This window comes from Pogona vitticeps, chromosome 1, assembly GCF_051106095.1.
Source record: "Pogona vitticeps strain Pit_001003342236 chromosome 1, PviZW2.1, whole genome shotgun sequence".
Classification (NCBI taxonomy): domain Eukaryota; kingdom Metazoa; phylum Chordata; class Lepidosauria; order Squamata; family Agamidae; genus Pogona; species Pogona vitticeps.
The window spans coordinates 302,076,334-302,095,399 of NC_135783.1; the positions used below are offsets into that span (position 1 = coordinate 302,076,334).

The following is a 19,066-nucleotide window of genomic DNA, read 5'->3' on the forward strand; positions in this document are numbered from 1 at the left end:
GGGGCGTGGCCACAACGGTGGCGTAGAACGCGGGCGTGGTCAGAGCGGGAGGAGCGCTGCCTGGGAGAAGCTGGCGGGGGAGAGTGGTAACGGTCAAGTCTGGTCCCAGATAGAAACGTTATCCCCCCCCTCGCTTCTGTATCGGGGAGGGGGGGTGTTTTCACCTGGAGAAATAAAAGTGGCTCGCTGGTGTTTTGTGGTCAGGAGGAACATAAGATCTATAATGCGTACTGTGGAAGCATTGTTTGAGCATGGCCTCTTTCCAACAACGGTTAACGGAAGGCCCGTAACGGCTTCGGAATCCTCTAGAAACGTATGCTCTCTCTCACACGCCGTTCCGTTACGAGGAGTTGTGCGTTCGTGAGGGCCACAACGGCCCAACTCCCTTTTCGGTGTTTTTTTTAAAAATCATTTAAAGGGCGTTCAAGTGCGAAGAATTCACCGTTGGCAGAAAAGGAGCAACGGTTCTGGGAACTCCAGGGGGAAAAGGCCGCCGTCTTCAGTGCGGAACCTTTGGCGCGTAGCCTTTGTTTCCTGGCGGAGGAAAACTGCGTGGCGTACCTGCTTGATGACCGCCGGGCGCCTTGTCGTTTACTAGCTGGCGGAGGAAACCTTGTGGCAGGTAAGTCGTGCGTGGGGGCGGGGGAGGCCAGCGGAAGCTATTTGGGAAGGGGACTTGCTTTGAAACTGTGAAAAGACGAGGGGCATCTTGGAGCTCAGCCGCTCGTTTGTTCGTTCGTTATTTAACTGCCCATGGCAAGCCGTCTTACTTATTAGCACACGGGTTCGTAACCGCGCGGCGTTTTTCTATAAAGGGCTCGAAAAAAATAGTGTTTTCGTAAAAGAGAGAGCACTTTGAAGAGCACTTGAAGTGGAGAAACTTTTGAAGCTTCTATTTTAAATTGTCGAATTATAGAATAATAGCGTTGAAAGGGGCCTATAAGGCCGCCCACTGCTTAATGCAAGAATCCAAATAGAAGGAGATCTGATAGATGGTTGTCCAGTTTTCTCATGAATGCCTCAGGCGTTGGAGCACTCACCACCTCTTGAGGTGATTGGTTGCACTGCCCTGGTGCTCTGACAGTTAGGATTTTTTTTCCTGATATTCCTGTAGTTTGAGCCCATTATTACATGTCCTGCACTCTCGGATCAAGAACAGATCCTGCCCCTCCTCTATATGACAAGCAATCAAGTATTTGAAAAGTGCAATCATACCTATCCCAGTCTTTTTCCCCCTCAAGGCTAAACTTGCCCACTTCTTTCAGTCTTTCCTCATAGGACCTGGTTTCCGGTCCCCTGGTCACCCTTGTTACCCTCCGTTCAACTTGTTCCAGTTTGTTGACATCCTTGGTAAATTTCATTCTGTTGTTTTCAGCCAGGTATTCAAGCCTATTGAGATATTTTGAATTTTGTTCCTATATTCCAGGGTATTAGATATTCCACCCACTTTTGTGTTGTTTTGCAAATTTGATAAGCATTTCCTTGTCCAAGTCATTAATAAAAATGTGGATGAGCACAGGGAGGGCCCAAGACTGAGCCTTCTGTTACCCCACTTGTTACCTCCTCCCAGTTTGAGAATAAGCCATTGATAACACTCTCTGAGTACAATTCTGTAACCAACTGTGTATCCATCCACCTGATAGTTACTTTATCCAGCCCACACCTAGTTTGCAAATCAGAATATCATGGGGCACGTTTCTGAAGGCTTTGCTGAGGTCAAGATACATTGCATGTAGAGCATTTCCACTGTCTACAAGAGAGGTTACCCAATCAGAAATGTTATAAGATACATCTTGCAGGATTTGTTTTTGACAAATCCATGTTGGATTCTAGTTATTACTGCATTGTTTTCAAGGCACGTGCAGAGTGACTGTTTTATAATCTGCTCCAGAGTTTTCCCTTGGTAGCTTCGATGACACTGTCCATCCATCTCATCCTCTGTTGTCCCCTTCTACTCTTGCCTTCACACTTTCCCAACAAATGGGACTAGGACTACTCTATTTAGAACTTTGCCCTGCCAGGTGATACCAAAAGTGCGTCGGAGACAACGCACATAGAATGTGTTCAGCTTCCTCTCCTGCCATGCACAAAGGGTCCAGGGCTCACTGCAGTACAGGTCTATAGACCTGGATCTTGGTATGTGTCATCAGCTTCATATTAAGCCATACTCTCTTTGTGAGTCTAAAGAACATGGTAGCTGCTTTGCCAGTGCGTTTATCCAACGCAACATCTAGGGAGAGAGTGTCAGAGATCGTTGAGCCAATGTACACAAAGTCATAAATAACCTCCAATTCTTGTGTGGAGAGGGTAATAGAGGGAGCTGATTCCAGGCCCTTACCCATGACTTGTGTTTTATTCAGGCTGATTGTCAATCCAGAGTCTTGGCAGGCCTTGCTAAAACGATTCATGAGTTCTTGGAGGTCTTCAGCAGAATGGGCAACAATGGCTGTATCATCGGCGAAGAGGAAGTCCTACATGCATTTCAGCTGAGGACACAGCCCTGTTTCACTCCGCTTCGGATGTCAAAGGGATCTGATGTTAAGCCATCAAAAACTACAGTGCCCTTCATTTCCTCCTGAAAGGACCTGATGATGTTAAGGAGTCGAGGTGGGGATCCAGTCTTGGGAAGGATTTTAAAAAGTCCATCCCTGCTAACCAGATCAAAGACCTTTGTAAGATCTATGAAGGCCACAAAGAGTGGTTGTTGTTGTTCCCTACATTTCTCCTGCAACTGAGGGAAAACATCATGTCAGTGGTGGCTCCATTAGCTCGAAATCCACACTGTGATTCTGGATAGACTGTCTTCAAGAACCTGGAGCCTCTTCAACACAACACAGACAAGCAGCTTCCCTACAACACTGAGAAGAGAGATGCCACTGTAGGTATTGCAGTCGCCCTGTCTCCTTTGTTCTTATACAATGTGACAATGTTTGCATCTTTCATGTCTTGTGGTACTCCACCTTCCCTCCATCAAAGATTTCTTATCCTTCCCAGGTGCCTTGCCGGAGGCAAGGGAATCCAGGTCCACTTTTATTTCTGCTAAAGTTGGTTCGCTGTCCAACTCTTCCAAGACAGGCAGGCACTCAATGTTATTTAACGCTTCTTCGGTTACTACATTCTCTCTGGAATATAGTTCAGAGTAGTGCTGCACCCAGTGTTCCATCTGCTGTGTTCTGTCGTGGATGATCACGCCTGTAGCAGACTTTAAAGGAGCCAATTTCTTTTGTATTGGACCTAAAGCCTGCTTGATGCTGTCATACATTCCCTTGATGCTGCCTGTTTCCCTGCTATCTGTATCTGAGCACAGAACTGAAGCCAATAATTATTAGAACATCTCCTGGCAGCGTGTTGGACTTTGCTACAAGCAACTTGAAGAGCCTGCAATTTGTACTCACTAGGACAGGCTTTGTATGCTGCTAGAGCTCTTCTCTTATCCTCGATGGCTGGCATCAGCTCCTTCGAATGGGCTTCAAACCAGTCTGCCGTCTTTTGGGTCTTGCCAAATGTGGACAAGGCGGTATTATAAACAGCTTTCTGTTTATAATGCACCATTGTTCAGGTGCATTTGCATCAGCTGGGCCTGGAAGGGTTTCCTCAAGCCCTTGGGCAAATTCTTCCACTTTTCTTGGATTGTGAGTCTTGCTGATATCAATACGTGGCCTTCCTTCCTTTTTCGTGTGATACAATCTCTTTGTTCACAGTTTTACTCTTACACACCAGGAAGTGATAAGTATCACAATCAGCACTATGATAACTGCGTGTGATCATAATACTAGAGAGGCTAGAGCGTCTAGTGAGGATAAAAGCCAATACAGTTAAAAGATAAAAGCCCATACTGTACAGTGAAAACAAAAACAAAAAAGCCGCCTAGAGTGGTCGAAATGACTAGATAGGCGGGGTATAAATACAATAAATAATAATAATAATATAATAATAATAAAAACAATCTACATTATATTATATTATACTACATTATATTATATTAAAAATTGCAAATAAAATCAATACTAGAACACATTTAAAAGCAACAGTGCACAATAATCCTGACTAAAGAGAAAGGTCTTTGTCTGCTTGTGGAAGGACAACAAAAATGGGAGCCGGCTTGGCTTCCCGTGAGAGGGAGTTCCAGTCTGGGAGCTGCAACAAAGAAGGCCCTCTTTTGTCTTCCCTCCAAGCTGGAAGTCTTTTATTTGCTTCTTTTTCCCGTCTTCTTGCTATAGATTATTTTCTTAAAACGCTGTAAGTGTGGTGAAGAATCTTATACTAAGACCAGTGGCAGTCTGGATTAACTGCACAGTAATGCACTATTTCATATTTTTCTGGGCTTGTATAAATCCAGTCTGAGCTCTTCCATAACCCATGTTGTATCTGGTGTTTTTGTTCACCTTTACAGAAAAACTTGACAAACTGGTAGACCTGCTGATGTGGCTTTTAAAATATTATTTCTGGGTTACTACGTAGTGATTTACCAGAGTAATCCTGACTGAAGTCAGTAGATGTTATCTTCATTGTCACTCGCACCCTTGTGGGCTTGCATGCTCCAGGGTAAGTGGTGGTAGAGTATTGCCAGGTTCTTTTGCCTGGCAGATGCATGCATTTACAGATTGCTCTTGATGACAACAGTAGGAGGCAAAGGATTGGGTACATCACATCCAGGGCTGGCATAGCTGTTGGGCTCAGTTGGGTTCTTTGGGGAATGTCATGACTTTGAAGATTGTGGGTCAAAGCCAACTTCTAACAAGGGAATGCTGCATTTTAGGGTTTTCATCCAATTCCCACCTTTGGCAGCTTTCCTGCCTATGTACAGATGAAGCATGCGGGTATGTTACTTCTCTCTGCCAGTGAGAAAACACCATCCTATTCCTTTCAGTCACTATCTGGACGTGATGAAAGGTGTTAGTTAGTACCTAAGAGTACAATCCTCTTTATCTCATCTTCAGATTTTAGTGCCAGTTCTTTTACAAGTACTGGCACTAAAATGCTTGCCAGAAAGTTTCAGAATGTTACTTTTCTAAATAGTTTATCCTAGTGCTTAAGATTTAGCCATAGTATTTGGTGTTCAGAATAACTCAATGATGCTTCTAATAGCTATCTTCTTGTTGCTGTTCATGTTGTTATGTGTTTCCAAGTTGCTTCTGACTTACACGAATCCTATGAAGTAGTGGCCACCTTAAGCTCCTGTCACTAATACCACTAATTTTCAGCCCCCGCTGGGCAGGGCTCTGTTTTTCACACACAACTCAACCCCTGCATGCACATGTGACTCTGCCCCCCCCCCCCCCCGCCGCCGCACAGGATTCTATCATGATCCAAAGAGGGGGTTGAACATAATCGCTGCACAGAGGAGGAAGAAAGGAGGGAGGTGGAATTGCACATGCACAGCTTAGAGGGAACCTTGACTAAGAGCCCTGCACTTGTCTTGCAAACTCAAAGCTTTGGTTGCTTTGTCACATCAGACCATCTCATATTTGGGCTTCCTTTTTTTCTTGCTGTCTTCACATTTTTTTCCAGCATTATTGTCTTTTCCAGTGAGTCTTGTCTTCTAATGTTGACTTCAGAGTACCACATTTTCAGTTTAGTTATTTTTTGTTTTTAAAAGAGAGTTCAAGCTTTGTTTTATTTAGCACCTACTAGCTATATAGCATAACATTATGTGTTATATTTTTGTTGTCCATGGGGCATGGGGATTATTAATTCACATACAGCAGGTTAGGTTTTTCAGTTTGTCATTTACCTCTGAAGAGGGGTAAGTGCCCTTATGAGTGGCTAATTGTGGAATGAAAAAACGTATGGTGCCAAGTGTGTGTATTTACATCTGTACATGCAGTTCTGCTCTTCATTGTGAGTTGCAAAGTGGCAAAAGAAACACAACTGTAAGTAGTAACTTTAGTGGCACCTACTCATTATTTTTAAGAACTGTGAGATCAGGTGGCGTGTATGTGATATAATTGTAGCTGTTAGGCAGGAATTTACTTTGCATAGATCAAATTAAAAGTATGTGCAAAATCTCAGTAAAGTTGGAAAAACAAATTATTGAAACAGGTTTATTTCAAATACCTATTTTGTTTTCTGTTACAGATGGAGGAAAAATATCATTAATCAGAAATAGACAGCATTATTCCTCTTTGGATAAGAAGTTTGTGAAAAGCTGTTCATCACAGAAGACTCTGGTTTTATTACTGTTGGTATGGCTTTATTTCTCAGGGTGCTGGATGCTGTTGGCCCTCTAAATAAAAGTCATGGTCCAAATGGCCTGTGTTTGTTGCTTAGACCTTTTATTGAAGATTACAATCCAAGGTGGTACAGCAGCTACAGGAGACCAGGAACAGCACCTGACAATACTCCACCATGGAAGAACATTCACATTGACTTAAAAAAGGGAGTGGAAGTGATCAAGGAACATTCGCGACGTCTAAAAAAGGAAATAGTTGATCATTTAAGAGGAGTTGATGGACTTACATTGTCAGAGTATCTTACGGAACAGACAAGGGTGGTCTGGCAGTTTCGTAGTGAAGAAGACTTGAAACAATGGGTGATCTCTTCTGATGCTGAAATTGGAGGGAAAAGTGAAGTCTATCTAAAACTAGGAAAAAATAATCAGTCTGCTGTGCTATATGGGACCATCGATACTACTGTACCACGTGATGGAGAGACAAAATATAGTGGCTATTGTGCCATGAAAACAAAACCACGACTGGTAAGTATAGTGAGCTTTTGTAATACTCTTTTTTTAAAAATTAAAGTTAATATTTATGCCAGAAATTAATTCTAGCTCTTAGTAATAAAACTGCTTTCTATATAATTTTTATACAGCATTGTTTTCCCTTGGATTAGCTTTTTAAATATGCAGACCAATAATGCTGCATTTCTGAATATATTGACTAAAATTCTATTACCAAGTTACACTGGGATAACACAAACTGTAACCTTTGAAAGCAAATTGCCCCAAGGAAGGTGGACTTGATTTAAATCAAATTGATTTAAATTTTTAAGAATTGGATTTTTAATGATTTTTTTTAAAAATCATTTTTAAAAATTTAATTAATGATTTAAGTCATTTTGATTTTTATCTACCCTGGCTTCAAGGGACGAGCTCATCATAGATGTTGTGAGTTGTATACTGAGTTGTATGGTGATTTCTTAATTTGGGACAATTTGTCTCTAAAAGTTACACTATTTGCATACCTATGCATGAGGATCTGGTCCACTGAGTTGTATCCAGTTGATCACTCACATTAACAAGAGTAGCTTCCATTAGCAGAATGAGAGGGATTCCCTCTCCTCCACCCCCATTCCCTACTGAGTGTGAGCAGATTTTCAAGAACAGTTCTGTGGAGTGAGATAGAGAGCAGAGTCTTCTTAAACACGTGTTAGTCTACTTTTATTATTTGGATTTCACATATTTTCTTGGAATTATTTCCTTGTATATATGTACAGGGATGTACTGTCAAGGATTGCAAATGACAATCTTTGCACAAATTTTTATATTCTCTACAGTATCTGCAGAATTGGTGAGCAAAAGATGCATTGTCATATTCTTGAAATAATGTCATAGTGAAACATCTCTTTGAAGGAATGCCTAAAAATGAGATGTGACTAGGCCCAAGGTAAAAGGTAAAGATCCTCCTTGATAATTAAGTCCAGTCATGTCCGACTCTAGGGGCCGGTGCTCATCCCAGCTGGTAAGCTGAAGAGTCAGTGTTTGTCTATAGACACTTTCCATTGTCATGTGGCTGGCATGACTAGACATGGAACACTGTTACATTCCAGCTGAGGTGGTACCTGTTCATCTACTCACATTTGTATGCTTTCGAACTGCTAGGTTGGCAAGGAACTCAGACAAGCAACAAGAATTCACTTCATCGTATGGTTTCATACTGCTGACTTTCGATCAAACGCCCAGTAGCTTAGCAATTTACAGTGAGGTCTCGACCTACGGAATTAATCCGTATTGGAACGGGGTCCGTAGGTCGAAAAGTCCTCAAGTCGAAAATGCATTCCTCATAGGAATGCATTGAAAACCAATTAATCAGTAAACTGCCCAAGAAACACCCCCACATAAAATTAAAATACATTTTTAAAAATTAACCTTACCTTTTCGTAGTTTTCCAGGGGTCCCCCAACGCTGCCATTGCCGCTTTCAGAGGCCTCCTGGAGCTCCCCTGCCACAGTCATAGCTGCTGCTGGAGGACTCTGAGGGCTTCGGCGCTACTGCCGGAGGCCTCTCAGAAGTTCCCCGCCAACGCAGGCTTTCCCTGGCTGGACTGGGCCTACAAGGGGAAGGCTTCCCCCAGTAGGCCTGATTTACTCCACAGGCTTTCCCAGGGAGTAGACCGGGCCTACCAGGGGAGGGCTTCCCCCAGTAGGCCTGGTCTACTGCCCGAGAAAGCCTGCGTTGGGACGGGAACCTCCGGAGGCCTTCCCAGCCACCATGGGAGACATCTTGGAGGACCCCGCCACGGCTGATCGTGCTTCAGAGGCACAATTGGCGGCGGCGGGGGACCTCCAAGAGGCCTCCCATGGCGGCTGGGAAGGCCTCCGGAAGTTCCCGTGCCGCTGCTGGGAGCTGACTGGGATCGCCTGGCGCAGTGCAGCGCCCGGCGGCCGCGGCGGGGGACCTCCGGAAGGCATCCGGAAGTCCCCACCACCACTGCCGGGCTCCCAGAAGCGGCAGTAGGGGACCTCCGGATGCCTTCCAGTAGGAGAAGCCATGACTTGACTTGAATTTATTGTACGGTCAAAGACCCAAAAATACAAGGATAAAAACATTACATAAAATATACAAAATAAGTTAGATATTAAAAGATAGCAGGAATATGAAACTTGAATCATGCATCTATCTTAACACAACACTTTATGAATGGCATCCGGAGGTCCCCCCACCCTGCTGCCGCCGCTGTTGCCACCATGGGAAGCATGCTTCGGAGGCACTATCGGCAGTGGGGGGGCCTCCAAGATTCCTCCCATGGTGGCAGAGAAGCCCTGGAAGGCATCCGGAGGCAGATCCGCGGCCTATGGACTGGAAGGGGGAGGTGGGGAAAGCGCCGAATTTGAATTAGGCGCTTTTCCCACCTCCCTCTTCTGGTCTGTAAGTCGATTCTCCAGCCGCAAGTCGAAGTAAATCTTTGTGGCCAGAGAAGTACGGATCTCAAAAAATTTGTAAGTGGAGCCAACCGTAAGTTGAGACTCCACTGTAACCCACAGCACCACTCACATCCCATACTAGACCCAAACTTTATACAAAATGTGGCTGGCTAACAAATCGCTTAACAAAACTGAATTATGATATTTAGAATTTAAATTCTGAGGGTGAAGAGGGAGGAAACTTTCTAAATAAAATAATTTAACTTCAATTTTGGGTACATTTCTCTCAAACCCACTCTTTATTTAACAAAGCAAAATTAATTTGTATTCTGTTTCTGTGTTCTTATTAAGTCCTGTATATATAGCATATGATTGGAATCTTTGCACATAAGCAAACATATTTTGGTTTTCCAAAAAGTAAGGAAGAGTTATTTCATTTCTGAAGTTTGGTGAAGTCATCCAGGTGTTTGCAATTTTGTCAGTTAAAGACTTCCCCTTCACATCCTGCATCCCCAATTATGATGAAATAGATTCCACGGGAGAAACCTGGGGTGTTTCATTTGCAAAAAAGTTACACAGCATAAATTATGGAACAGGATTTCAGCTACATTCTTCTCTCAGTGATTTTTCGGCTAGTAATTATTTTCTGCTTTTTATATGACATGAAGTAAACAGATGGAATCATGTTCATATATTGTTGTGCTTATGTGCCATCAAGTCAGAACCACCCTATAGCAACTCTAACAGGACTTTCAAGGCAAGTGCGATATTTGAGTGGTTTTACCAATTCCACATCCTCAGTGAATTTCCATGGCTGAGCAGAGATTCAAACCCAAGTCTCCTGATTCCTAGTCATTACTCTGTCCACTAGACCAGGAGTCCCCAACCCCTGGTCCGCCATCCGGCAGTGCTCCATGGCCTAGGCAGGACCAGGCTGTGGACAAAGATCTCCTGCCCCCCTACAAGTATGACATGCGCCCCCTGCAAGCATGATACGCCCCCCGCAAGCGCGAGACACACACACCCCGCAAGCACAACATGCCCTCCCAACCAGTCCGCAGTTGGGAAAAGGTTAGGGACCACACTAGATATCTCATTCATTCATTCATTCATTCATTCATTCATTCATTCATAATTTGACTTGTATGCCGCCCGCACTCTGCAAGTCTCCGTGTTCATAATGCCACTGTATGTTCAGTCACTGTTGACCATCTTCCCCACCTATTGTAAAATAATTCGAATCTGTATACAGTGGAATAAACCATCTGCTTTGGAGATGATCTACAGCCGCCAGTTCTACCAGGACAGGCATCTATGCCATAAATGGAAATGGCAGCTGGAGTCACAGAACTGCTGTTCCTCCCCATGAAACTTCAGTGTAACACAACATTAGCATAATTTTTGGGCAGGAGAAATAGTTAGGTTTGGGGTTGGTATAATGAGCATTGGAATTTGTATAGGGTGAGAAAGTTATGGATCAGGCCTAAAGGATATAGTTTATAACTAGAGATGTGGGTACAAATATGAATATCCATGCGCAGCTGAAGTTAACAAGGGTCCGGCCCCAGGACATGTGACTGTCCACTCACACATCCAATGGCCCCACTCTTCCTTCCAATTGCTCCAGAGCGCCTGGTCGTCAGGCCTGCAGGGAGACTCGTCTTCCCTTCTTCTGCCAGGAGTGGCTAGCCGACCGGGAACTCCGGAGCAATTGGAAGGAAGAGCAGGCCCGGCGCCAATGGCAGATGCATGAATGGACGGACCCTCATTAACTCCAGCTGTGTGGGGCTTTTCGTATATGAATACTCCCATCTCTAGTTATAACTTATGAGACAGTAAAACATTAAAATTTAAAAATTCAGTAGCAATATTCAAGTCAGGGAGAAGCTTTTCAGCTAAAGGTAATAACAGATAAAATACTGAGAACATTATTATTTTTTGACAGGGTTCCTTTAATCGGGACAGACCTTATGATTGGACAAATTTCAATAGCCTGCACCTGCGTGTTCGTGGTGATGGTAGACCCTGGATGATAAACATATATACCAACCCATATTTCTCTCATACTAAAGATATCCTCTATAATTACTTCATGTTCACACGAGGAGGCCCATATTGGGAGGAAATCAGGGTAAAGTAATGCATATTTTCATAATACTCTGAACAATGTATGATAGGCATGATTTTTAAAATCAATGTTATGTTACTTATTTTATGTCATAGAGTTGGAGGCTGCTGCTTGATTAATAAGTTCATATAGAGTATGTACATACACATTGTTGCATCTTTCCAGGGCAACGTGCAGCCTTCATAATTAAATTGTAAACTGCCCAGAGAGTGCTTTAAGCACTGTGAGGCAGTATATAAGCAGAACACTTTCTAAATCTGAAGGAGAAAGGAGATGTGTTGTGTACACTCAGAACTGCTATGGCTGCATTTTAAGATACTGCTTAATGTGGACATGAAGTAGCATCAGGGTATTTTCCTCTCTTGAGTGGGGGCAAAGTGTGTACAAAACTGTTTGTTATTGGCTTTTTGTATTTTTTGGTAATATAAAAATTGATTGAAACATTTTCCAGTACTAGTAAATGCAAGTACAGTACCTAGTATTGCTATGTTGAATATTAATATGTAATTTATTACTGTTGATTGCCATTTGTCTGCAGTAGAAAATGTTTTCTTATAGGCAGATTTACTGATCCATCACTTTAGCTTCCTCTTAACTTAAGGATACATACATAATTTATTTTCTCAAAACATATAACTGTCCTTGACATAATTGGGTATTTAGGTGCAATCAATTGAAAGAATAATGCAGATCAGAAAGTAAAACTACTCTGTGGTATTTATATAAAGACATTTGCAGCCAGGTGTCTAAATGTGCTTGCTTCTAACTATTCTGTACCTTTTTACTGACAGATTCCATTTTCTAAGTTCTTTTATTCAGTCCGTAGTAGAATCCAGGATGACCAACATCCTCTCCTTGTAGATAAGGTATGTGTTCTTGCGCTTGATTCTGCTTTTTGAAAGTACATCATTTAAATGGTAGTCAAAAACAGTACATGAAAATACGTCAAAAAATGTTATCCCAGTGATGACCCTACTGGCTTGCTCCTCTCTAGAAAATCCAGCAGAAAGACTTCTTGTCTCACTGAATTACTAGATTTTCAAGGCACTCTTTTACTGTACCTGTTATAAAAGACAAAACACATACAAGTTATCTATACAGTATGTGTAAAAGGAACTCACTCTGAACTTTGTTTATTTATTTATTTACATTTACATAAACACACACACACACACACCGCCCATCTGGCAGCCAAGGCCACTCTGGGCGGTTTATAACAAGTAACACAAAACAAGAAAGTAGCAAAAAACAAATGAAAACATCAATACATTGGGGTGCAAATCAAAAGTCATAAAGTGCAGTGAGCATAAAATTACAGTACAAAATATACAATTAAAAGTATAGAAAAATATAAAAACATGGAACATATAGCAGTATGATAGATGTTATATTATCGGGCACTATTGTATCAGGGTGTTCTTTGTTTAGGGAAGGCCTGTCTAAATAGCCAGGTTTTTAGTAGCTTTTTGAATGTGCCCAGTGAAGGGGCCAGGCGGACTTTGGGCGGAAGAGAGTTCCATAGTTGTGGTGCTACCACTGAGAAGGCCCAATTTCTAGTGGATGTTTTCCTGGCCTCTCTCAGGGTCAGAACTCTCAAACATCCTGCCCTTGATAATCTTATAGGATGGGCAGGCCTAACTGGGAGGAGGCGTTCAACCAGATATTGAGGTCCCAAACTGTTTAGGGCCATATAGGTTAATACCATCACCTTAAAACTGGTACAGAAGCGAATGGGTAGCCATTGTAAGGCGGCCAGAATGGGGGAACTATGTTGGTATTTTCTAGCCCCACTCAGATGTCTGGCCACCGTATTCCAGACCCATTGCAGTCTCTGTAGCTGTCCCAAGGGTAGGCCCATGTAGAGGGCATTACAGTAGTCTAATCACGAGACTACCAGTGCATGGACCAGCGTGGTGAGGGACCTGGTGTCAAGATAGGGATCTAGCTGGGCAATCTACTTTAGATGGAAATAAGGGGATTATACCACAGACGCTATCTGAGATGTCCTTGATAGAGATGGGTCCAAAAGCACGCCCAAGCTACGAACCTCATCCTTCATGGAAAGAGTGCCCCCCTACAAAAGAAAGGGAGGCACCCAGACCACAGACACTAGGGGCCCCCACCCTTAGGATTTCTGTCTTGTCTGGGTTCAGCCTCGGTCTGTTGTGTCTCATCCATCCAGGCACCACATCCCAGGCAAGAGTATCCACTGCAGAAGAGTGGAAGGAGAGGTAGAGCTGAGTGGCATCTGCTTATTGGTGACACAAAGCTGCAAAACTCCTGATGGTCTTCCCCAGCAGCCTCATATAGATATTAAATAGCACTGGGGAGATGATTGACCCCGCGGGACTCCACAATTGAGAGTCCACAGAGCAGACAACATCTCCCCAAGGTGAACTCTCTGAGGACGGTCCTCCAGGAAGGATCGGAGCCAGGCCAAGGCGTTACCACCGATCGCCAACCCCGAGAGCCTCCCAAGGAGGATATCATGGTTGATGACATCAAAGGCCGCTGAAAGGTTGAGGAGGATCAGCAAGGACCTTCTGCCCCTGTCAGCCTCCCTCAAGAAGTCATCTTGCAGGGCGACCAGTGCTGTCTCCATGCCATGATGCGGCCTAAACCTGGACTGAAATGGACCAAGGGCATTGAGATAGGTAGAGAAGTAGTACAGGAATACCTGGCTACTCTAAATTAATTCAAGTTTCCAAGACCAGATGAATTACATCCAGGGATATTAAAAGAACTGGCAGAAGTAATTTCAGAACCATTGGCAATAATATTTGCGAATTCTTGGAGAACAGAAGTCCCCACAGATCGGAGGAGGACAAATGTTGTCCCTATCTTCAAAAAGGGGGGAAAGAAGACCCAAATAATTATTGCCCAGTCAGCCTGACATCAATTCCCAGAAAAATTCTAGAGCAGATCATTAAACAGACAGTTTGTTATTACTTAGAAAGCAATGTTGTCATCGCTAAAAGTCAACACGGGTTTCTCAAAAACAAGTCATGCCAGACTAATCTGATCTCTTTTTTTTGATAGAGTTTCAGGCTTATTTGTTAAAGGAACACTGTGGATGTAGCATATCTTGGTTTCAGTAATGCCTTTGACAACGTTCCCCATTATATCCTTGCAAGGAAGCTAATAAAATGTGGGTTTGACAGTGCTACTCTTCAGTGGCTTTGTAATTGGTTGACTGACCAAACCCAAAGGGTGCTCACCAATGGCTTCTCTTCATCCTGGGGAGAGCTAACTAGTGGGGTGCCTCAGGGTTCTGCTCTGGGCCCTGTGCTGTTCAACATTTTTATCAGTGAGTTGGATGAAGGAATAGAGAGTCTGCTGATTAAATTTGCAGATGATACCAAATTGGGAGGGGTTGCTAATTCCCCAGAGGACAGGATGAAAATTCAAAATGACCTTGACAGAGTCCTGGGCCAAAACTAACAAAATGAATTTCAACAGGGAGAAATGTAAGATCCTACAACTAGGCAGAAAAAATTAATTGCACAGATGTAGGAGGGAAGACTCCTGGCTAGACAACAGTACCTGTGAAAGGGATCTAGGAGTCTTGGTAGACCACAAACTGAAGATGTCAAGATATTTGTAATAGAACAGGTCACTATATTGTAAATTAAAGTCTTGAACATACGAAGTAAAATCATGTAAGCAAAATATGTAAGGAAGACATTATGTAAAGTGTACGCAGTTTCAAAGTATAGCAGATATACTCTTAACACATGAGTCAGCAGTGTGATGCGGCTGCCAAGAAAGCCAATGCAATTCTTGGTTGCATCAATAGGATTATAGTGTCTAGATCAAGGGAAATTATAGTACCACTCTATTCTGCTTTGGTAAGACCTCACCTGGAGTATTGTGTCCAGTTCTGGGCACCTCAATTCAAGAAGGATGTTGACAACCTGGAACGTGTCTAGAGGAGGGCAACCAAAATGGTTAAAGTTCTGGAAGCCATGTCTTATGAGGAATGGCTTAGGGAGCTGGGACTGTTTAGCCTTACAAAAAGAAGGTTAAGAGGGGACATGATAGCCATGTTTAAATATTTGAAGGGATGTCATGTTGATGAAGGGACAGGTTTGTTTTCCACGGCTCCAGACACTAGGACAAGGAGCAATGGTTTCAAACTACAAGAAAAGAGATTCCACTTGAATCTCAGGAAGAGCTTCCTGACAGTCAGAGCTAGTTGGCAGTGGAAGATGCTGCCTCGGAGTCTGATGGAGTCTCCTCCTTTGGAGGTGTTTAAGCAGAGTCTGGATGGCCATCTGTTGGGAGTGCTTTGATGGATTTCCCACATGGCAGGGGTTGGACTCGATGGCCCCTATGGTCTCTTCCAACTCCGTGATTCTATGATTCTATTCGTCCAGGAGCCTGAAGCTGAAACAACTTCAGAGAAACAAACATCAGCTTTTTTCTTATATTTTCTCTAAGTAACCAGTTATCCCACTACTGGCTTCTTCACATATGCCAAAGGATTGCAGGGAGCATTTGTGTCAGCCACATATAAGGGCTGGCTTTTGAGCCTAGCCAAATTGTGAGGTCTTTTATTCCCCTGGGATTTCATTCTCCGGTGGGTAGTGAGCTACCCTCAGGAGATTGTATGTAAACTCCCAGAAGCATTAAACTTTGTACAAAAAGGCATGCTCCTGTTTATCTATGGGTGTTATCCAGTGTGGCATGACTGTTCCTCACAATTGTTCAAGGACTCCCCAGTTTTCTATGTCAGATAGAGAAGACCTACTAGTGCCTGTGTAGGCAGACTTTAGACTTACGGGATCTTTTGTATTCTCCAGAAATATCAGGTGCAAACAAATGTCTCAAGGAGAAGGATGTGGAGTGTTATAAATCACTCTTCTTACCAAAAATGTTTAGTGGCAGTGGAAAATTAGAAATGAGTTAGAAAGTGTTATAAATGCAAGATAAGACTTTGAGTAATGGATAATGTAAGAATAACACTTTGATCTGGGGGCCCTGTTATAGCCAGTTAGCCATACTACCCTGTTTATCTTGAGATGGATGAACCCAGTGGAGTGAGTTATGGTTAGGACTACAGAACTAGCTTGGTACCTGTGCCTTTGAACACCCATCTTCCTAGACTTAGCAATGCTTTCAGGGAGTCCAAAATCCACTTAGAGCCATTTGTGCCCACCTTGCAAGGTAGGTAAAGGTTCCCCTCGACATTTAGTCCAGTCGTGTCTGACTCTAGGGTGGTGCTCATCCCCATTTCCAAGCCGTAGAGCTAGTGTTTGTAGACAGTTTCCGTAGTCATGTGGCCAGCATGACTAGACACGGAATGCCGTTACCTTCCCACCATGGTGGTATCTATTTGTCTACTCGCATTTACATGCTTTTGAACTGCTAGGTTGGCAGGAGGTGGACAAGTGATGGGAGCTAACTCCGTCACATGGATTCGATCTTATTACTGCTGGTCTTCCAATCTTGCAGCACAGAGGCTTCTGTGGTTTAACTCGCAACACCACCACGTCCCTGTCTTGCAAGGTAAAGCTGCCCACAAAAGTATGTGAAATCCAGGTAGATAATCAAGACAAGACCTGGAATTGGTTTCACAAACCCTCTGGGCCAAAACCCAGATGCTTGGAGCAGTTTTCATATTTTTGTAAAGAGAGTGAGAAAATAATAAAGCAAAAAGAATCAAAAGTTTTCAAAAACCAGTTGGATCAAAAATATAGTTGAAATAAGGCTTAAGGCAATCAAGAGAATACACCAGAAAATACAAATGCAGGAACAGCACTATTTATTAGACCATTAAAAACAACCAAACAACAGCTAGTTTTCACTGATGATTCATCTTCTTCAGGCCATGCACTAAATTCCTTGTGGATAATTTTAAAAAATTACATGTTTTTATTAAGATCCCATAGTTCCATGACCATTGTTGGGGCTAAGTTTAGCTTCTTAGATGGAAATAGATCCAGTCTGCAAAAAGCCTGTGAAGGGAGTGTGTGGCTTGAAACCCCTCCTCAGCCAGCACTTTGGAATTTCTCACCCAACTCTTTAAACAAAAGGCTGCCACACACTCTGCACCCCCCTCATCTCCCCCTTCTGCTTTCTTTTTTAAACTCAAATAATTTCTTATTTGGCTTGGTACATAGGCTGAAAAAAATTAATTATCATGGAAAGCTAACTAATTTTTAGCTTCTTTTTGTTCATTAAACAACCAGTTCTCAACCTTTCCAAGTAGTCCACCAGTTGAGTTCCTTCAGATGTTCAAGAAGACCAGAGCACTTTCTCTTTCCTTCCTTTCTCCACATCTAAAATCATCTCTCAGTTGGTGTAGTAACTGCCTTGGTCTTGAAGGCCTCTTTCTGATAAGCTGCACGTGCAAGCTCCTAAATTTTACTGACCATCAACATTCTGAGCCAACTGTCCTAGGCACACACAAAGAAGCCTGATTTTCCAAGATGGATTCCATGATCTCCAGTTTCTTGAGATAGTACTGATATGGAAATAACTCTGGATCCTGAGATGTCTTGTACCAATGGAAGGTCGCTTTCTTTTGCATAAGGCAATTCTTCCATGTAAACAGTGGATTACAGGGTGAGACTGGCTGAATAAGGCCCACTGAATTTAATGAGCTTAGTTCCACTTAAAGGATTGGGGTTGTAGCCTTAATATATATTTTTTATTATGCATAAAGCAGCCATGCCCTCTTCACCCTCTAATTACAGTAATTGATGCCTCTTCTCCTAAATGGAGCTAAATTGAACAAAAATATACAAATAGTTTAAAATGTAATACTTACAGCTGTAGAAAATACTTGTAAGCTTTATTAGAAAATAAATAATGTGTTTTTGTGTTTTACAGATCAGCACTTTAGGATTCACTCTGGCTGACAAAGTAGATGGTCCATTCCAGCTAGAGATTGACTACATTGGTTTGATCAGAGATGGAGCACATTCTGAGGATTGTGCCTATGAGCTATATGAAAAGAATCCCAAGAATCCCAAGTAGAATGTATTGTATCTGTGTAATTACTGCCTCAGTATATTTATTGTCACAACGGAGGAGTGAGATGATCAACTAGAATTCAAACAGCAGAAGGAGGACTGAAGTCTCAGCCTACAAAAACGGGTTAGCACAGCCCTTCCCTATGAGATGGGGCTCTGTTTAGCTCAGCTGCTTTAAGGTATAATAAAGACATGTCAGAAGATAACAAAGATGACCATGTTTATGTATATGTACACACTGGCTTGCCTTTCACACATTAAAGATGATTGTGGTGATTTTCGTGTTGTAGAACTTAACACTTTTTGTTTCTTTATGTAACAACAAGGGTGGATAAAAATCAATGATTTTTTAAAAATCAAATTGATTTAAAGTTTAATTTTTTTAATTTAAATTGTTTAAAAATCTTAATTAAAAATATATATATATATTTAAAGGATGCTGCTTATATACCGCACCATAGTACAGTGGTGCCTCGCAAGACAATGTTAATTCTTTCCGCGAAAATCGCTGTCTTGTGAAAACATTGTCTTGCGAAACACAGTTCCCCATTGGAATGCATTGAAATCTATTTAATGCGTTCCAATGGGGAAAAAATAATTGTCTTTCAAAAATCGTCCATAGAAAACATCGTCTTGCGAAACGCGATTCCCCATTGGAGTGCATTGAAATCTATTTAATGCGTTCCAATGGGGGGGAAACCGTCTTGTGAAGCATTGGTCTAAAAAAAAAGTCTTGAAAAGCATAGACCCAAACATTGTCTTGCAAAAATCATCCATAGGAAAAACCGTCTTGCGAAGTGCAACAGCGATTGCAAAACCCCATCATCTTGCAGATTAATCGTCCCGTGAGGCAATCATCTTGTGAGGCACCACTGTA

The 19,066-nt window shown here is 42.5% G+C and overlaps 1 protein-coding gene across 2 annotated transcripts; it reads left to right on the top strand.

Annotated features, from left to right (window-relative positions):
• Window positions 1-18: 18 nt before the first annotated feature.
• NDUFAF1 (NADH:ubiquinone oxidoreductase complex assembly factor 1) lies at window positions 19-18,465 on the top strand. 2 transcript variants are annotated; one of them, XM_078391424.1, is made up of 6 exons: window positions 493-622; window positions 2,361-2,878; window positions 6,079-6,697; window positions 11,030-11,215; window positions 12,004-12,078; window positions 18,047-18,465. In XM_078391424.1, exons 3-6 carry the CDS (start codon window positions 6,188-6,190, stop codon window positions 18,191-18,193), a joined length of 918 nt encoding a protein of 305 aa, XP_078247550.1. In that variant the 5' UTR covers window positions 493-622; window positions 2,361-2,878; window positions 6,079-6,187; the 3' UTR covers window positions 18,194-18,465. The 2 variants fall into 2 exon arrangements, with proteins under 2 accessions (XP_020649438.2, XP_078247550.1); XM_020793779.3 differs by lacking the exon at window positions 2,361-2,878 and having other exon boundaries at window positions 19-622.
• Window positions 18,466-19,066: the final 601 nt, after the last annotated feature.

Bases quoted from the DNA above. Each gene is read 5' to 3' on its own strand.
- NDUFAF1 (XM_020793779.3), top strand. From the start codon at position 6,188: ATGGCTTTATTTCTCAGGGTGCTGGATGCTGTTGGCCCTCTAAATAAA. The intron at 6,698-11,029 runs GTAAGTATAGTG...ATTTTTTGACAG, and splicing joins TGAAAACAAAACCACGACTG to GGTTCCTTTAATCGGGACAG. The intron at 12,079-18,046 runs GTATGTGTTCTT...TGTGTTTTACAG, and splicing joins ATCCTCTCCTTGTAGATAAG to ATCAGCACTTTAGGATTCAC.